Below are 20,474 nucleotides of genomic sequence, written 5' to 3'. Positions count from 1 at the left end.
TGTCGCAGGTAAAGGACAGTGTGTAAAGTCTTTCTCTTCCCCCTCCTCCCTGACCTTTCAGACACTTACATAATACAGGTCTACATAGTACCTAATTAACAGTAAGGTTCTTCCCACGTGTGGCATTTCAATTGGCTTACCAGTTTTTTCCTTTCTTTCTCTGCTTTTTTTAATGTCCAGATTCATCCCGTGAACCTATCACTCTAGTCAGAATAGTGGCTAGACCTAAATCAAAATAAATCTCTAGGAATTTGGTTTGCAAATGTGTAATGGCACTGCCTTCTGACCTAGCAGTGCCAATGTGATGAGACTGAAGTTTGTTCCCCATCAACAGAACTTCCTCCTATGGTTCACCCTGGGTCAAGCACTGTGTGGTCAATATGGCAAAAACCACTCTCCTTCCACACTTCCAGGTGGCCTCAGTGACAACATAATCTGTACCTTAGATAGAAGGTCCAGATTCAGCTCTGCATGAATTTAGCAAAAGTCACCCAGGGTAACATCCCATGCTGTGTCTTGGCCAGGTCAGGGTCAGAGATGTTTAGCTAGAGAAAGGTGGGTAGATCTTAGTTTTGTGAAAGTCTGGAGACTTCCTCTAAAGTGCCGTCTTGGTTCTCTTCAATGGCAAATGAGAAGTTTCTGCATCTCAGACCTAACTGTGGAGCCCCTGTACAGTCTGATGGGTTGTCAAAGCCACAGTACTGCACATCTGTTGCTTCTGTTCAGTAGGTGTTAGCAGAGTGTATTCTGCACACCAAGCATGCCTCCAGTTGTCTAGTCTGCCTTTAGATCCTTTTAGCATACTGTGGGGTGGAGGTGGAGCTGGGGGGAGATAAACATTGAAGTTCATTAAAAGGTATGGACCTTAATTTTTTTTTACGTTCTTGCAGCAATCCTCAAGCATGTAGTTGTCTACCTCAAATTCAGGATATGGATGAAAATCTGAAATTAGCCACCGAACCCTTATAGGAGTTAATCTGATTTTCCCCCTGAATTTAGACAGAGAATGTTCTTGATTTATTGAAAACAGCTGACAGGCAGGAAAAGCCAAGAGGGAGGAAGAAGTGTGGCAATATAGAAGGCCAAACACACAAGCTTAGGGTTCAGAGGCATGTGTTAAAGTTCTCCAATGCTATAACCATGAGACATGCCAACAGTTCTCATGTCTTCTCAAAACCTTCTTAGATTTGGAGCTATGAAAACACTTGGGATTCCAGTTCTATCACACTGGGTCTCATCATCAATTACACTTATAACTTATTTCTGGTTTATCTCACAAATAAGAAAACATGTTGGTTTCTGTTTTCCAAAAGGTAGGGGAAAGATTTACATTAGCAGGTAGACAGTAACTTGATTTCAGCAGGGAACCTATAAGTGAATGTGGACAATGGCTTTGCCGCTGTGTGGTGTGCTTGTGTGGTATAAAGGTGTATATATAGTTAATGGATTCAAGTCTGAATTTCTACCCTTACTCTGTTTTAAGCAAAGTATCTATTTAAACCTCTACTTCCCAGAGATAAACAAACAGGAGATTGAAATAATCTATAAACTGGTGAGTGATGGCAGTTTTTGTGGTCACCAGCTATGTGCCTTAGCTTTCATATCCTTGGTAACAATCACATATTTCCTCTCATCTAATGGTCTTACCCAGCTTCCTGGTTAAAAAAAAATACCCCACAGACACCAGTAAATGACCATGACTGGCTCCCTTTAGAGTAGGTGTATGGACAGAACTTCAAAGAAGGATCATTTCTCCAAGGCAATATAAAAGTGTGATGAGAGCAGTAACATTTTGTCAGAAATGCCTGGGCTCTAACGCAAGAAGAGAGCCATAGATGCCCCCAGTGCCAAATGGTTTTTCAACCCGTTCCTATTCCGAAGTGTATGGTTCTCATTAGGAGGTAGAAATTGAGCAATCATTTACCATGAGGCATTTTAGAAAAGGATGCGTATGTCTGTGTAAGCAGAGAGATCTATTATAAACATGGAAGGATAGGGAGGGAAGCCCACCACTACAGACGTGAGGCTTTGTCTTGGAGTAGGCAAAAGACACTGCCCTGTAGCAATGTGTGACCTGAGTCCCAGGAAGATCTTAATGAGTACGAGTGGCTTTCTTGATAAACTAAGATCAGGCTGAGGAAAGAGAAGGGGCAAAATTTGAGGGTTATTTGAGGTCACAAAGGAGCATTAGAGATTCTTGGGAATATCAGAGTTAGCTTGAGGGAGAGGGAGGACACTTTCTCCATCTAAGGGCAAGTGATGGCTAAGTGCAGAGCAATCTCCTAGATCAGTGGTGCCCAACTGCTGTGACCCTTTAATACAGTTTCTCATGCTGTGGGACCCCCCACCCCCGCCAACCACAACATTATTTCATTGCTACTTCACAGCCACTGCCTTTGCTACTGTCAGGAAACGTAATGTAAATATCAGAGGTTCAAGATACCTGACATGTGGCCTCTGAAGGGATCTTGATCCACAGGTTGAGAACCACTGTCCTAGACGGGTGTGCAGCTTGTGCTTGGAAGAGAAGTGGTGTGATTGACAGAGATGGTGTGATAGAGGAGGAGATTGGGAGAGGGAGGCAGGGACAGAGGGACAGAGAGGGACAGAGAGAGAGAGAGAGAGAGAGAGAGAGAGGAAGAGAGGAAGAGAGAGAGGGAGGAGAGAGAGAGAGAGAGAGAGAGAGAGAGAGAGAGAGAGAGAGAGAGAGCGCACTATACAGCTTCCTAATCTGCCTCTCCACCCTGGCTTTCCAGACAGCATCAGCCTGAGGAGTTGCAGGTGTGTTTTGCAGGAGACGATTGTTAAGATTGCAAATGAGAAGTCTTGGATTCTAAATTCTAACTTACCCCTTATGTGATTGTTTCTCTGAGCCTCTCACATTTTAGAGAATTAAGTGAAATTGACCCGGTGGGGGTGAGAAATAAAGTTTTTTCCCCCTCACTACCCCAGAGTAGAAGAACTACGATGTGTCTATAGAAACCTCCTTCTCCCCCTCACTCTGAGGAATATCTGGGATTGTTTTATTGAGGAAAACTGTTCGCAAATGTTCGGTCAGTACTGAGAAGAAGGTCTCTCCGAAGCTTCCTTTCAGCCCCTTACAGGTTATTAAAGTGTGTGAACATTTACCTGCTCACATGGCAGGCAATTCACCTCTCGCTAGCCTTCTGGCCTGGCCGAACGTGGCTTTAGGTAATGCGTGAAAGCAGGCTAAATATGCATTGAGCCCCCGAAAACAAATGCCTCCCACGGTCAGCTTTAAGAAGATGACTCTGACTGTATCCGTGGCCAAGTCTGGCCAACATGGAAACACTGACTGTTGAGACTAGATGGAGGCCATTTCACTCTGCTGAAAAGAGAATGTTGCAAAATCACCCAGCAAGTATGTCAAACCTTTCTTAACGGGCTTTCCGAACTCATATCCTTAGGCTAGGAGGAGGCTGGCAGGCGCCGTCCCAGCCCCTGCCCAAGGATGGTGCCAATATGCTTGGCTCCAACTGGGAAGGCAGAGCTGTCTCCCCATTGGTGGGTGCCCCCCAGACCTCTATAGATTTGGCTGTGACCTCCAGTCAAGTCCCAGGGAACGCTCCTCTCACCGGAAGTGCTACTGCAGAATACATATCCAGTGTCCCCTGATCCCCACCTGCCAGGCAGGGTGGACCCACTGGTTGGTCTTCGGAGTAGGTAGAAAGCAGACAGCCCACCTGCTTAATATCTGCATCTGCGGGTGAGGCCGGGGAAGAATGCGCCGCTCCCAGCCTCGGCTCAGGTAATTAATCCCCACAACTGACAGGTGGCAACAGGCTGCCCTTTGGCTGGGGCTGTCAGGAAAAGTGCTGGAAGGAAAGATTTTTTTTTTCAGACTATCAAGAGCACAATTCGTACATGTCTGGCAGCTAGACTACTGTGGCAGGAAGAGAGGTGGGGAGAAGGGAATCCTTGCCAGGTGGCTGTGGGGCCTGTGTGGGGATTTGCTCCAGCCTGACCCTTCCTATAGTTCCAGTAGAGTATGGTGGCCTGAGATCTGCCTATAAGCTCACTTCCAAAGTCTGTCTTCTTTGCTGTAGATAGAGTTTGAAAGTACAACAACTCATACATTACTTAAGAAGTTGGGATCCAAAGTGATCTTGCCCATATGATTCAGCAAGTCAGTGGGAAGGTAGAGACTTTGCGCTCTTGACTTCCTGTTCCTAATTCCAGAAAGGAAAAGAGAAAAGTATGGCTTGAATCACCTGAGACCATAAGTAGTTGCTTCTTGATGGATTTGTTTGTTTTTGTTTTTGTTTTCTTTGTGGGCCTGGGAGGGCGAGTTTAAGAAAGGCTTTCTCTGTGTAGCCTTGACTGTCGTCCTGGAACTCACTCTGGTAGACCTGGTTTACCCCAAACTTACAGAGATTCACCTGTCTCTGCCTCCACTTCTGGAATTAAAGGTGTATGCCACCACTGATGAATCCCAGCACTCCGGATTCCGTGAGTTTGAGGCCAACCTGGTCTATAGAGTGATTCCAAGAACATCTAGGGCTGCATAGATATTTGGGGTTTTAACAAACTTCTGATACTTACTCCCTCTTTGTTCCTTTTCCTTCTGGTATTTTGGTAAACTGTGCACCATGAAACACTCAACATCTTTAATTTTGTTTAGACCGTTAAAATTTATTCCTGGATATGTATGTTGTACTGTTTCTCCAGTGGGTTTTTAGGGAATGTAACCCATAGTTTAATGTATGTTAGCTCATACTCTCTTGTTATTCAATATGTTCTTCTCAGATCAAGCCTGTTTGTCTCTCTGAACGCAGTTCCTTTGTATGTTAGGAAACAAAATGTTAAGATTAATTTCCCAAAACTCCCTGATGATAACTTATAGCTCATCATGCATGTACCTTTCTTGTATCTCATTCTTCTGTGAGGATATCTCTGCTATTGTGACAAATGCCAGCTCTTTATTTTGTCCTCCCTCAACCCTGCATGTGTTGTGTGGCTTTTTTTGTATTAATTTCAATTATGATTTTATCACATTCTTACCATTATAAAGGCCAATTAAATATGGCTGTTCTCAAGGATATAGGTTTAAAAGGGGGAAACTAATTGGTCACTGAGTGCTTCAAGATCGCACCAAAACAGTTGAAGACAGCCTTCAAATTGGACTATTAAGGGCTCATGTATGAGCATGGCTGTGGCTGTTTCTGACACTGCCTGTTTTTCTTGTGGTAAGCTTTGGGGTATTTGAGGCACTAGCGAACACATTTACATTTGACCTCTTGCGTTCTTTTGGGTCTTTTCAAAGGGGAACCATGAACCAGAAGTTCATCTTACATTTCCTCTTAGTGAAGGGGAGTTATCCTTTGGGTTATTTGTAAATTCTGATGATTTTCTTTCTTAATTTTAAATCATCCCAAATCTACTCATAGCACGTGGAATAAAATAATCTCTTTATTGATGCTTTTAGTTATGCATTAGATTTCTTCCCCTTTTTATCAGACACAGATATGTTCTCTGGGTGGGTGATTTGCTCCAAATGTTATTAAGGCAAGGTTACATTTTTTGTGTAGGTTGCCTCCAATGGGTCATGATATATGTGATATTACATTCAAAGAGAATATTAGAATATGTCCTTGTAGTAAAATACCACGGCAGATGTAGGTTGATCTAGAATGAAGACTCTAGGATAGTTTGGACATTGCACATTTGCTCCATTAAGAAGAAGAAACATGGCCAAGTGGGTTATACACTTATTGGTTAATCCTTGCACGGAATTCATTCCACCTATATTGTATTTTTTCCTAAAAATAAGAAAAGAGTTAATTTATCATTTGTTTTGTGTTGTTTGGTTGTAGTGGGAGGGAAGGTCTGAGCTGTATCTGCAGAAAGGGAGCTGCTAAGAGTACATGCAGGTGTGTGCTGAGATTAGCTGGCATCTCCATGTGAAACTGAATTACCAGTCTAGCAGCCAAGAGTGTGTAATATAGAATGTCACTGAGGCAGGTGCTGGCAGTGGGGTCCTCACCACCGGAATGCCTTTCTGGCCCTCCCTTCTATTTGCAACATATTATTAAGCAAAGGAGCTGAATCTGCCCTTGTTTCACCAAATCCCTTGGAATAATTTTATTTGAACATGATATTTGGCTTTAAGCAGATCTTCTCTCTATATGCCAAACCTGTCCCCCTCTTTCCCAAAACAAAACAAAACTTCTGCAAAGCTTCCTTTTCGATGTGGTCGGGGATATTGTATAGCATGAGAGAATTTAACTCAGTCACCAGCTATCCAGCTCTCTGCTTCCCAGGCCACTGAAGAAATAATTTTTCATGTTGATATTTAAATTCTAATGATTGCCTATGGGGAATTTGGTTGAGCCCTAATGTGAAATTAGGCTTTTCATTCTTGGCCAAGAGCTGATGCGTCTTTAGAACGAACAGAAATTAGAATCACATATGCCGACACGTACATCTGTATGCATGCTGTTTCCTAGTCTTTTTGTGTGTCTAGAGTGATTTTTGCCAGCATTTTATCTCATGTTTAAAGGTCACCGGAGCAGTGTGACCCTGAAAACAATGTTTCTCTGAGGTTCCTCACCAATGATAACAAATTCAAAGTAAAGTAGCCTCTGACAGCCCTGTCCAAACCATAGCCTACCGAAAATTATAATGTCCTTAAAATATTACACTATTATTTTAAAAACATTTTGTAACCACTTGTACAGGTCTCAGGCATGAGTTTTGTACATGAGGTTATATTGCCCCAGTGTCAGAAAGTTGTTGTGCATGGGGTGGTAAGATAGCTCAGTGGGTAAAGACATCCCCCGCTTAAATTCTGACCTACATTAGTCCCCTAAATCCATGCTAAGGAGAAAGGAGAAAACTAACCCCAAAAGGTTGTCCTCTGACTTGCACGTGTATAATGTAGCACAATGAACTAAGTCCATCCACACATCATAAACACAATATAATAATAAGATTTGGACATTCCTGCAAGATCATCTCAATAAGGACCCTCACTTTTCCATCTGGGCGATTAATTCAAAATCTCGGGGAATTATGGAGTTTTCTGCACCTGCATAGGTTGTCACATGTTCTTGACTTCTTTGGAGAAGTCAATTATTTTTACCTTTCGGATCCAAATTGTTTCAAATGTCCGTTCAACCTTTCCCCCTATCTTCTCCGTCATAGCATTTGGTTGCCTGGTTTCACGTTAAGGCTCTCCTAGAGAGCTACGCCTTCACTTGCTGCCTCACCTAAGTATGCAAAAGGATCAGCAGAAAGCAGCTGACTCATCCCAAGAGCCCGGGAGTAGCTTGTTCAGCGAGCGGTAGACATTTTATGTTACAGTTACTTTTGACTCCAGTTTGAAAATGGGCTTACATTTAGGGAATAAGAGTGCGATTCCCAGAAAAGGCAAGAGCAGGTACGTGCCACCAAAACAAATGTCAGTATCCTTGGAGACCTTCTGAAAGTTGATGATGTTTCTAAAATATGATCTCTTAGCAACCTGCTAGCTTCTGTGGTCATGTGCTTTTGTAACTCTGTGTTGATTTAAATTCACTGTTATCAAACAGCAGTTCAACCCTGGGCCTCTATTCTAAAGCTGGGTGGTACTCACTGAGGACCAATGGTCTGCAAGCCAAAGTCTGCCTGCCAAGGTCTTCTCTTAGGAGCTTCCTCTTCTCATGTTTAAATCCAGTAGCTAGACCCAATGATCTAATCGTCTCGCTTAAGACTTCCAGAGCTGACTCCCGAAGAAAACCTTAGAAAAGTTATCTGAAGCTCAAAGTGTCTTGAAATAGGGTGTCTGAGTGGTGGAGACAGAATTGGGGTCTGACCTTAAAGATGCCACACTGCTTTTCCTATGGAAACTCTGTAACACGAATATGGTATGTAAATCCCTTGCAAAAATGGGGACATCTGAATCTACTTCCTGATGGCCTAGGTTAGCCTTGGAATGCCTTCATACCTTCCAAATGGAATGCTCCGTCATTTGTCATTTGTACTTTTGCTATATTTGTCCTTCTCTCAGAACTTGTATTAAAGTTGTAGAACTAATTTAGTGCCCATGTTTCCTTTAAGCCAACTCCTTGACGGAAAAGGGCATCGCTACAAGACTGTCACTGGTGTAGAGAATGTGTTTAATATATATTTTTTGAATTAATAGATGAGCATTACCTCTCTGGCTATTTTATATCTGAAAATTAAAGGGAGAAGAAGGTTTGGACAAAACACTATAATATTTCCTCCGGGCTCTGGCATATTCTGTGTTCTGTGGCTTCTAAAATCATAGGTCTGTCATAATTTTACAGGGTAATGATTCTCATCCTACCTTTACAGAAGGAAAATATAAATTAGGGAGCTAGAGACTTAGCTCACTGAAAAGTACAAGTCACTGGATTTTATCCTCAGCACACAGACACATATACACACACATAACATATATATATATATATAGTATATAATATAAATAATAACATAATATAAATCTTAACATATTAACATATCTATAATTAATTTAATAATATATAGTGTGTGTTAATCATTTTAGCTATAACTGTGACTAAATGCCAGAAACATTTTTAAAAAGGAGAGATTAATCCATGGTTTCAGAGGTTGCCCTCATTACAGCAGGTAGTGCTGTAGAACCTCTCGCACTGTTGTGGGCAGGGAACAGCAGATAGATGATAGGAAATGGCCTGGGTGAGACACAGCCCCAGTGACCTACTTCTTACAAATGGATCCTGCCTTGCACAGTGCGACATCTCCCAATGGTCTCTTCAAGTGCCTCAGCACATTAAGCTTTCTTTAGACCAGAGCCTTCTTATTCTAATGGTGTTTAGCAATGTCCTCTCAAGCAGCTGAGGTATGAGTGACTAATCCAGAAATTTCTTAATCAAGTCAAATCAACAATTAAAATTAAGCATCATAATTAAGATTTGTGGTTGCTTATTTTTTGGACAGAGTCCTTGTATATCCCAGTCGGGTCTTAAACTTGCCACCCACCTGCTTCTACTTCCTCAGAGTCGGAAATAGAATTGTTTATCACTTAGCTCAGCCAGAAACTGTAAACATTAAGAACAGAAAAGGCAAGTGACTTAAGATACCCATGTAGCTTCCAACATTTTATCGTTTTATGTTGCTTCACGTTTTTCACAAAGTACCACTTTATACAGTAAAGGTTTCCCCTTCTATATCATATCATATCTGGTTCTCCTCTCCCCTTTCCATTGCTAACTGAATGAGCAATGCTTACGTATAGGAGCATGGAAGGATCTGCTTGAATAAGTAGTGATTACTGGGACGAGGACTAGGTTTCCAGATGCATTTTAATCAGCTCCGTGGACACGTTTGCTCATGGCTTGAATGTAGGTGGGTTGGGGGGAGGAAAATGCAGTCAGAGAAGGTAGATAAGAAAATGTTCTCATTGGGAGATTGTAAAGAAAAGGTTGATACCCAACAGCAGCTATTCAGACTGTAAGGATCAAGAACCAAAACTGGGGCAGTGAAAGAAGGGAGAAGGTGGATAGATGGGAAATGATGTTTGGGCTGTGCACAGTACAGTCCTCTTGTGTCCTTCATAAAAGGAACGCACAGAGCATCAGGAAATGTTAGCTATAAGAAAAGATGCTTGCAAAAACAATGTCACTTGCTTATGTCTCCTCTTTCTAATTTTAAGCTGAATGCATGAGCTGGCTTTAACATAGGGCTCCTGATCCTCAGTAATCAACCAAGACCTGGCTCAGCCTATGGGGTCAGCGACAAATAGAGGAGAGGTAGGTTTAATTCTAGTTGAATAAAATAAAATAACATAAGGCAGCACTGGAGTTAAGAAAGCCTTCTTGTGAAAGAGAAAAGGATCCAGTTCCAAAGCCAGGAAACAGACTCTTGTCTGACAAACAATTCTGGGCAACAATTACTGGATTAGAAGTCAAAAGACCAGCTTTAAGTCCTGCCTCTTCTGTTTATCCCATGTCTGTATGCAGTCGTGCAAGCTTTCACAAATAGAAAAACATAAAAGGAGACAGCAACATTAGCTCTGACTCTATCTTAGTGTATTCTTGGATGACAGTAAATACAAATTCTGAGTCAGAATTGGTTGGGTAAACCAAGCATTAACTAAATAGAATCAATGTAAAGAGTAAAAGAAAATATCTTAGGAACTCCAAAATAAGTATTTAGTAGAAGTATTTCTACTGGCTTCAGTAGAAATGAATAAAATATAGGCACTAAACCATTGGAGGAAAAATAATAAAGACAGGCCAACAGTCTGTTAAACAAGATGTAATGGTATAAGAAAGACATTATTTGAAATGCAGAAGAGTGAGATCAGTATGTGAGATAGAATACCACAGAACTCACTGTGGGAACCTTACCCACAGTAGAGAGCACAGAAGAGAGGCTTCTCAAACAAATACAAACAAAAGGAAGAGATCTTCTCATGTCTTGAGACAGACAATGAGGTGTGGATGAGAAAGAATAGTTGATGTTAATAAATGAGATAGAATAAAAACAGAAGATTTATCACCATGTTTTTAAGTTAAGACATAGGCATAGTACATTAAATCAGAGATTGTTTTCTATGTTTAAGTTTATTTAAATGTTCATGTACAAAAAAAAGTAAAAGAAAAGAAAAGAAAAGGAAAAAAAAAAAGATCTCTCAAAGCCTAGCGGCAGGTCTCGCTGGCCTAGAGAATTATCCTTTGGTATAAGTAAGACTCTCTTTGCAGTTGACATGACTTAAACTGCTAGAACTAGTAAGTAAAGTTAGCAGGGTCCTGCAGGGTCAACACAGAAAAAATAAGTTATTTAAGCATAAATTCATCTCTCTACAATAAGTTGTATAGATAATTTACCCCAGTAGAGACAACTGGAGATTGGGAAATGGTAAGCAGCAGAAGCCCATTGCTAGATAAAATAGAATATGATATTTGCTAAGCCATTCACAGTTTTCAAAATTATCACTATAGGACATAGTGTAATATTCTTCCCATTTGGGTAGAATTCCACAAAGGTGAAGCTGTAGTGAGCCAAAAGCACACAGACAATTTCTTGGGGCCAGGAGCTGGGGGACAGGGTAGTAACAGAGGCAAAGATTCTTTGGGAACAGATGGGAGCTATTCTTTATATGGAATGTGACTGATTATTTAACTCTCTACTCTTTCCGAAAGTCACCAATTAAACAGTTTAAAACTGCTACAATTTACAGAAAGTGGTAAAGCTGACTGAAGCAAAAGACATCTATGTGGAAAAAATTTTTCAATGAATAAATTAGGCTTTGGAGTTCAGAAACATCAAACCAGAGTGGAAGATCAAATTAGAGATTAATTTTGGAAATCCCAGAAACAAAGAATCGTATTGAAAACACTGTGCTCAAACTGCAGTCTTTGCTGACATGAATCACCAAGGTGTTTAAAAATATTGACATAAATCCACTTCCCAATTTTGCTATCTCGTACAAATGTGGGAAGTAGGGAGAGACAAGAAGTCTGTGTGCTAAGGGATAAAGGAGGAGGCTAAGCTTATTAATGCATGATGGGTTAGCGAGACTGAGTGTAGAACCAGAAAGTCCTATGGAAATCAAAGTGCCATCAGAACTCATTTGCGTGTAGTGAAGGAAACAGAGGGACAGAGTCTTCCCTTTGCGAAGGAGGGTCATCCTGGCAAGCCTCTGCATTCCTACTCTTTCTGTTCTGTGAGCCTGGGGGTTAAACCAGATGCAGTCAACACAACCCAGTTGGGTCCTGGTCGAATAGTGTGATTTAGTCAGTAGGAAACTCTCAGCAGCAGCACTGGAGACCAGGGAAAGGTAGCATCCCAGATGCAGGGCTATCTGGAGATGTCCGTATTGCCCTGGCAACACAAAGAGGAGAGCAGATTGCTCCAGATGGGGAGATGCACACTTGAATTGTGAGGATGAACAGATGATGTACAGATGATGGGCTTAAAGAGCTGGGTTGGAGAGTTTGGATCAGAAGCTGGAGAGATTGCAGGAGGGATGGCTTGGAGGCTTCGTGTGTGGTTAAGAGGACGTGTTGCTCTTGTAGCGGACCTGGACATTGGTTCTCAAAACCTTCATGGCATCACAACCCTCTGTAGCTCCTTTCAGGGGAATCGAACTGAGGGCTTCTTCTGAATTCTGCAGGTGGTACACTCTACACATAGAAAGATAAAAAAGGAAAGGAATGAAGGAAGAGAGGAGAAAGAAGAAAAAGAAGAGAGAGAGGCAGAGGGAGACGGAGAGGGAGACGGAGACGGAGAGGGAGACGGAGAGGGAGAGGGAGACGGAGAGGGAGAGGGAGACGGAGAGGGAGAGGGAGACAGACAAAGTATTAGGCTGATGAAAACCCAGTAGGAAAGACCTGGACTATAGGAAGATGAGAATTAGGTAGGACATATTACGAAAGTCCTTAAAGAATCCTTAGCAAGCCACGTTAGAAGGGAATTGGTTACCCTTGCATTCCTCAGAGCCAGATGTCCAACAGTACTGACAGCCCAGGTAGCCTTCCTCCTAGCCCAGTGTCTTTTCAAAACTTGCTTTCTTTGTGCAAGTACAAGTCAATGAAAAATAACCTCTATGTTATTATCAGAAAATGACCCTTTTGAGTTCCAGGATAATGACACTGACAATTGTAATGTAAACATTTGAAAGTCATGTATGATGCAGCCCATTAGAAACAAGTAAAAGTATGTTTTCCCCCTTTCACACAAAAGTAGAAAGATGATCTGCGGTTAAAGGAAAGGGACGTGGAGCTATGCAAGGCCTATGTATCCTCAGGCTAAGCTTTTCTTTGCCTTACATTTCTTATCTATTAAATAGATGAGGAGGAGGAGGAGGATGATGATGGTGATGATAGAGGTCTATTATCTCTTATCTGCAATTCTGAATTCAAATAGCTCTAAAAACCAAACATGGTTTTCATTTGTTTTTATTTTCTAAATTTTTAGGGCAATCATCTCTTGATTAAATCCAACCCAAATTCAGAGGCTCAGAAGTCACTCCCTGGTCAGTGCGGATGCTGACAGTTTCTGCAGAGATGTTGGCATAGGTCCTGGAGGGTAGGCCTTATTCCTTGTGGCCGATGGTGTTCATGATAAACACTTTCTGAACTTTCTTCCCTTTGTAAGACCTAAAGAGCTCTGGATACTGAATCCTCTGGCTCTAGGGCCTCGGATAAGAGACCAGTAATCCCTTCCTCAAAGTTTGAGAAAAGATTCACTTTCTAATAACAGTACTCATTATTGAAAGTCAGAAGCCAGATTGCCAACCTAGAATCCCAAGGGTCTGTGCTTGAGGAAGCCTTAACTCTGCCCTGCCTGCCTGTCTGCCTGCCTTCCCTCCCTCCTCTTCTTCCCTCCCTCCTACCTTCCTTCTTTCCTTTCTTTCTCTTTCTTTTTTGAGGGTTTTGGTTTGGTTTTTGGTTTTTGGTTTAAACAATTGTATTATATATCCCAGGCCAGCTACAAACTCCTATGTACTCCAGAATGACTTTAAAGTCTTGATCTGCCTACCTGAGACTTCACATTCAGTTTCTATGGTGTTATGGAGTAAAACCAGGCAAGCAACTAACTCACTTGGACTCTAGCCCCTGAGTTTTTTTTATTATTTTTTGGCCACTTTTGTCTTTGTAGTTCGGTTTATAGTATACTAATTACTGCAGTGGATTGTCTCTCTTAGGATCCTGTCCTGTTCTGACTATTTTTTTTTTTTTTTTTTGGTTCTTTTTTTCGGAGCTGGGGATTGAACCCAGGGCCTTGCGCTTCCTAGGCAAGCGCTCTACCACTGAGCTAAATCCCCAACCCCCTGTTCTGACTATTTATTCTTCTATTTTACAGTCCTTGCTTGTAAAGAGACTTTGGCTGACAGATTTATTTATTTTTCCTGTTTTCTAAAGCTTGTTTTGTTTTCTGCAACACACGAAAGGATTACATAAAGTATTTCTTGCAACTAAAGCACAAATAGATATGCTAACTTCTTTGGCACTCCCCATGGACATGAGTTCCTAATATGCCCTAATACAATGTTTCTGTAAAGTCATCATTTAAGAACACAAGAGCAAAATCATTCATCTACATTTCACTCAGCATTTCCCAAGAAGAAACTTATTTCTGTGGTTGGTATTTTTTGGCACACTTCCTTGACTTCGAGCTATGAAAAACCTTCTTACTGTGTTTAATCCCTGACCTGTGGGCATGAAGGATTGATTTCGCAATACCATCCCAGCCCTAAGAAATTTTAACTGAAAGTTTCATATGCCGAAATGGTCGGAAAAAAATGAAGTGTTATTTAAGTAAATACTCTGTTTCAAAAGGAAGCAACACAGCATGTTTAAATGGGATTTTTTTTTTTTTAAGTAGGTGTTGTCCTTGAGTCAGTTTAGGGCTGGGTCATACTAAAAAAAAAAAAAAAAAAAAGGAATCTCTTTGTGGTTCGGGCTCTGTCCTTCTGTGTCTTTCTCTCTGGGAGGATGGTGCTGCCAGCATAGGCCCGCAACCTGCGGCCCTGTTTACCCTTGTTTGGCTATGTGTTACTAGGTGTCCACTCTTGGCTATGATTTCTAGTGCCTGGGTGGTTTTACCTCAGCACTAGAGTCAACAGGAATGCAGCCACAAGACATTGGCCCAGGGAGCCAGGGTGATAAGGTTTAACGTGCAAAGGGAATCAGAAAAGACAGCTTCTACTCTTGATTCCAAGGTAGCAAGAGGAGGCAATGCAGGATAGGGCTTTCCCTCTTAGATCGTTGGCATTTTCACCATAGTCTACCAGTTCTAAACCAGCTCATCCTGAGAGGATGTACCCTCCCTGAAGAAAACTGAATACTAAGGAAAGACTTACATGTGACTAGACAGATCTGGACAGCTGTACCAGCCTCCTTCAGAACCATGAGTAGCTACTTCCTAATCCATTGGCCATTTGGGGGAGAAGGCCAAGTGCTTCCTTCTGGTTTCTGTGTGTGGTCTCTCTCACAGCAGAACCACACAGTAAGTCCAGAACTTAGCAGGAGCTCTTGTGGTGCAGCGTTTAGCTATGGATCTCAGACAAAAATCTCCTCAGTTTTTGCCAGATACCCCATCTTAAAAACAAGTTCCATAAACTCTAATTCCTACGAATCTCTTATATAGACAAGGGAAATTATAGTCATCAACTTGAAACATTGTTTCCTGTTTATTTATAGGGTCCTCGTGAAGTTGTTCATGGGGGCTATTATGTTCAATGATAATTTTATCCTAGAATTTCACAGTGTTTTCATCATATTCATTTCCCCTCCCCCAACTCCTCCAAGATGATCTACCCAACTTCCTATTCATTCTCTCTCTCTCTCTCTCTCTCTCTCTCTCTCTCTCTCTCTCTCTTCCAGTAAATCCAATTTGTACAGTCCAAATGCACTTGAGTGTGCAGCCTACTCTGCAGCCCACCTACCAGAGGCCTCAACCTTAAAGAAAACTGACTCTTGTCCAACACCCACCTTGGATCTTTTGACATGTATTACTTTTAAACCCTTTGAAGTTAAATCTCCTCGTCCTAAAGATAAGAAAAAGGCCAGGCATTGTGATACCAAGTTTTATGCCCAGCATTTGGAAGATAGAGTCAGACAGCTCTCTGTGAGTTTCAAGCTAGTTCGTCAGTGCTATACAGTGAGATCTTGTTTAAACAAACAACAACAAAATACCAGACACACATACCACACACACACACACACACACACACACACACACACACACACAAAGAGAGAGAGACAGAGAGAGAGAGACAGAGAGAGAGAGAGAAATAGCATAAATATACTCTATTTTGGAAACAAAATTTTATTTAAAGTGGCAAGAATTATCAATTTGATTAATAAATACAGTTTTCTATTATAAAGTTGCCACATGCCACACTTGTACCAGCCAGAACTTAGCATGTGGCTAGAAGGGCTTTCAAAAGTGGTCGTGTTTTTCTTCTTCCGGCTTGAAGTAGCATCTTCTCATATTGGTTCTCTCTCTCTTCCTGCGGCTCCCTCTCCTCTTTACGCAGTATTCCACCGAACTGAAGAAGCTCTACTGCCAGATTGCAAAGACCTGCCCCATCCAGATCAAGGTGATGACCCCACCCCCACAGGGCGCCGTCATTCGTGCCATGCCTGTCTACAAGAAAGCCGAGCATGTCACCGAGGTTGTGAAACGATGTCCTAACCACGAGCTGAGCCGCGAGTTCAATGAGGGTAAGAACAGCGGGGTTCTGGGATTCTGTTATTCTCCAATCAAGCTCTTTGATGGTAACGAGGCTGGTTCTGATTTCCGGCTAAAAATAATGGTAAATAAATTCATGGCTTTCACGGTAATTGAACTACTTATTAATTTCTTTTTCCAAATGGAAGGATATAAAGCATGGGGGTTGGTATGTCTATCACAGCCTTTGGCTTGGATGCCTTTTCCAGAGCCATCTTTCAAGTTTAGAAGAATTGGAGGCTGGGGAAGACCAAAAGAAGGAGCGTGAAAGAATTGATGTAATGAACAAATGGAAAAGCAAAGGGAAGGGAAAAAAGAGAATAAAAATTGAGAAGTCAAACAATGGATAAATTAAAAGAGAAAGCCAATGGGTAATGGAAAGAAAGGCAGATGTCTGAGAGGGGTCTTACGGACACCTTTAAGTTCTGTGTCTGTGTGTCATCTAAACCAAATCCAACAGCAGTGTTACAGAAGAGGGGAGAGCCTCCAAGGGTTAGAATAGGTTTTGCACATTTCCATGAAGGGGACAAAAACAAAGAACACTAGAAGCATAAAGGAATCCTCACAGTGTTGGAAATGCAGGAAGGGTTGGGAGTTAAAATGATTCCCAGAAAATTCTGAAAGCATAAGTATTGGGAAGTAGTTGGAGGTGTGAATCTAGGACACTGACGAGACTGCATGAACTTTTCATGGGGAAGAGAGAATAAAGATTTTAAAGGTAAAAATGCAACCAAACATCTCTGACCAATTCACACATTAATTTTCTAGTTTTGTCTGCACTGTCCTCATGTTTGTGTCTTGCTTTGCACGTAACAGTATACCATAAAGAATATCAGACTTCATCCTCGGTTTGCGTAAATGTCAGAGTTCCATCAAAATGACAATATTTTTGGAGGTTTCCTTAATTTTTCACACAATATTGTTTTGATCAAAATAAACAGTGCTATAGCGGATACGTTGGTATTCTTAGACTCTCAGTTTTATCGAATAGTTTTCATAGACTGGAATTTCATAGCCAAAGGGTAAAGACACCTTTATGGCCCCTAAGTCTCAAAACACTTTCTTTTGGAATATTGCCAAATTTCACAATTTTCAGACTGTGCCTGGGCTTTTGTAAAACCTGCCTCTCTCTCTTCTTGTCTCTCACCTGGGCTTCTTTGAACACAGTGAAGCCAGAAAATGTCTTATCTTTATAACTAAAGCTGGGTCTAAAGGTGGATAGGAGAAAACAATAAAGGTAAGCAGTGCTCACTATCTCCTGGGATTCAGCTTGTCTTGTCTCAGTGGTGGGGCCTGAACCCAGGGCCCCATGTCTGGTGGGCGTGTGTTTTATCACTGTGTGATACGCTCAGCCAATTTCTTCTACTTCTCATTTAGTATTTTTGCCAAAGTCTTGGTCCATTTTGCAAGGAAACTAGGGGAATTCTATTCAATGGGTGATGTCAGAGCCTTGAGCAGCAGAGCACGGACCTATCACTTAGACACGGATCATCAATAAAGCTCTTTGTGTTGCTGTGAAGTATCTGGTGTCATCCATGGTAGACACTGGCCATGCCACACGGGGTGTCTTTGCTCAAGGATGTGGGTTTCCTTTATGACACTGGGTGGCTTCTTAGTCCACTGTCATTTGTTTCCATGCTGTTTCATTTTGTCCTCTTGATTACTAGGGTGTGTAAACTGACTGGTCTGTTCTTTCCTGACCCACAGGACAGATTGCCCCTCCCAGTCATCTGATTCGAGTAGAAGGGAACAGCCATGCCCAGTATGTAGAAGATCCTATCACAGGAAGGCAGAGCGTGCTGGTCCCTTATGAGCCACCACAGGTAAGCAGGCAAACAGGGCCGAGGCAGACCTGCAGCTGGGCTAGCAGGGCAGAGGACAGAGCACGCATTTGCTAACATGTGGGAATCTAGCACTTATCACTGTGCTTACCCTTGTCACCAAATACTTGCAAAATATTTTTTTTAAATATCTCTTGTTCCCATGTCACCCCCTTAACGATACTAAAGGTGGGACTGGAGAGATGGCTCAGCAGTTCAGAGAACTTGCTCCTTTTCCGAAGGGCCTTGGTTCTGTTTCCAACCCCATCCCAGCACAGATGGTTCCTCACAACTGCCTGCAACTCCAGTTTCAGAGGACATGCTGTCCTCTGCCCTGTGGGGACGCCACACATATTGCACACATATCATGCAAAATGCCCAAACACATAAAAAAGTGAATAAACCTCTTTCTAAAATCTTGAATTTAAAAAGCACAGAATTAGCTTAGTAATGGGGCTCTCTCACCATGCTGCCCTCCTCAAAGCAGAAAATGATGCTTGCGAGGCAGTTTTATATGAAGCACGGTTTTCTCTAGATGACGGGGAATTGATAGTACATGTAAACCATGTTAGATGTGGTGGTTTTTTTTTTTTTATAGTAGATTGTAAATGGGAGAAGCGACAACACATTGTTTAGCTGAAGTTTGCCTGAACAGATGGTACATTTACAAACATGTGTATGAGGCAGAATAGACCGATGGAGCATATACAGTAGTCACAAGACTGCAGGAGTAACAAAGCTGGTCCGCTGGTGCTGCCTAGCTCGCTATGGGCTCTTTGGCATGTGACTCACCGTCTCTGGGCTTCACAGGCCTTGTGTATAAAATGAACAATTTAGATGATTTAATTCTGTGGGTGTTCTAGCTCTAGGATCTGCCTCATGAAAATGTACGTTCAAACTTATATAATACTGTTTTATCTTCAAAAAGAAAATATCCCTGGAGAATTGCTGCTAATTTGGACACTTTAACAAAACAAAACAAAACAAACAAACAAAAAAACCAAACAAACAAAAAATCCCCTCTCCTTTTCCAGAGAGATCTGTGTGGTATAGACTAAAGTGAGTAATTTGAGAGAGGTTGTGAAAGAAGCAGGGTCAAAGAGCAGCGAGCCAGTGTCCTTCCTGTGTTAGAAACATTAGTTTGAAGCTTTCTAGAAAGCAAGACAAAGAGAGCTCTCCAGGGGATTTTACCATATCCCTTCCTAGAAGGAAACATTTGCCATTTGAAGCGGAGTTCTAGAGGGCAGAGCTGAGGGCAAAAGCATCAGGGCAGGCCATGTCACATGTTATAGCATATGTGGACACGCATGTTTCTTCTTCTCCTGCCTCAGGTTGGCACTGAATTCACAACAGTCCTGTACAATTTCATGTGCAACAGCAGCTGTGTCGGAGGAATGAACCGCCGTCCAATTTTAATCATCGTTACTCTGGAAACCAGAGAGTAAGTGACTGGGAGCAAACCGAACTCATAAACAGCCAGAGGTTGAGGACCAAGTAGAATCCTTTTTTTTTCCCCCACTACCTTTGCTGTAGAAAGAAAAGCCCCAGATTTAGTGCCTTGAGCTGCAAATCCACTGTAAACACAAAAAGATCTGAGAAAGTGGAGACAGGGAAGGGGGAGGGGATCAGAGGAGGGGGCCCAAAAATGCCAAGAGGGGCATGCTAGTCACTTCAGACCGAAATTCTTGACGTTTGACTGGAATTGTTTCGGATAGACGGTGTTTGTTTTCGCGTGGCCCCAAGGCATTTAACAGTTTCCTTGAGCAGTCTGAGTTGCTGGAGGGGGATTTTATCCAAGGACATCCCCTGGCTTAACTCAAGTTTCCTTCAAAATATGTAGCTAAATACAGCTGTTCAGCTAATGGCTTGGAGGTTCTTTGCAAAAGAAATGGAATGTTCTTTATTCACATTGCTTGTGGCACACAAACACTTTCCTGTTCTGCCTGGCGCTTTTGGGTGCTTGCTCTGAACAGCTATGCTGAAGGATGTGTGTGGGGGCAGGGGTGGCGGTGCGCGGAAGATGGTCAGCATAAGGGAAATTAGTGGGAGAACTCCAGGGGACTGTAACACCAGTCACTTTAACCTGTTATTCTTCACTAATTTCCAGTGGGCAAGTCCTGGGCCGACGTTGCTTTGAGGCCCGGATCTGCGCTTGCCCAGGAAGAGATCGGAAGGCCGATGAAGACAGCATCAGAAAGCAGCAAGTATCAGACAGCGCAAAGAACGGCGATGGTACGAAGCGCCGTAAGTAGATGTAGAGGCCAGATGGGGCAGGGTAGAGTCGTCTCCAGATGTAGGACTCTGCAGATAATATTAGGAGGGCTGCGTGAGGAAATGCGTGGTCACAGGTCACAGAGCAAGTAGGAGTATGGCTAGCAGAAGCGGACCCACTACAGTTTGCCTAAGCCACATCCTTCATCGGAGATCTCACTGTAAGATTCCCCAGAACCTGACTTCCACGGCAACAGC

General features: G+C 42.3%; 1 protein-coding gene across 11 annotated transcripts in view; it reads left to right on the top strand.

Annotated features, from left to right (window-relative positions):
* Tp63 (tumor protein p63) overlaps positions 1-20,474 on the top strand; it is a 210,025-nt gene that overhangs the window by 163,825 nt on the left and 25,726 nt on the right. For 6 of the 11 annotated variants that reach the window (NM_001127339.2, NM_019221.4, NM_001127343.3 and 3 more), the window contains 4 exon segments: positions 15,992-16,178; positions 17,893-18,008; positions 19,337-19,446; positions 20,113-20,249. In NM_001127339.2, coding sequence (NP_001120811.1) covers positions 15,992-16,178; positions 17,893-18,008; positions 19,337-19,446; positions 20,113-20,249 — 550 coding nt within the window. 11 annotated transcript variants of the gene reach the window in all.

Source organism: Rattus norvegicus, chromosome 11 (genome assembly GCF_021556685.1).
Source record: "Rattus norvegicus strain SHRSP/BbbUtx chromosome 11, alternate assembly SHRSP_T2T, whole genome shotgun sequence".
Lineage (NCBI taxonomy): Eukaryota > Metazoa > Chordata > Mammalia > Rodentia > Muridae > Rattus > Rattus norvegicus.
This window is presented reverse-complemented; position numbering and strand designations above follow the sequence as displayed.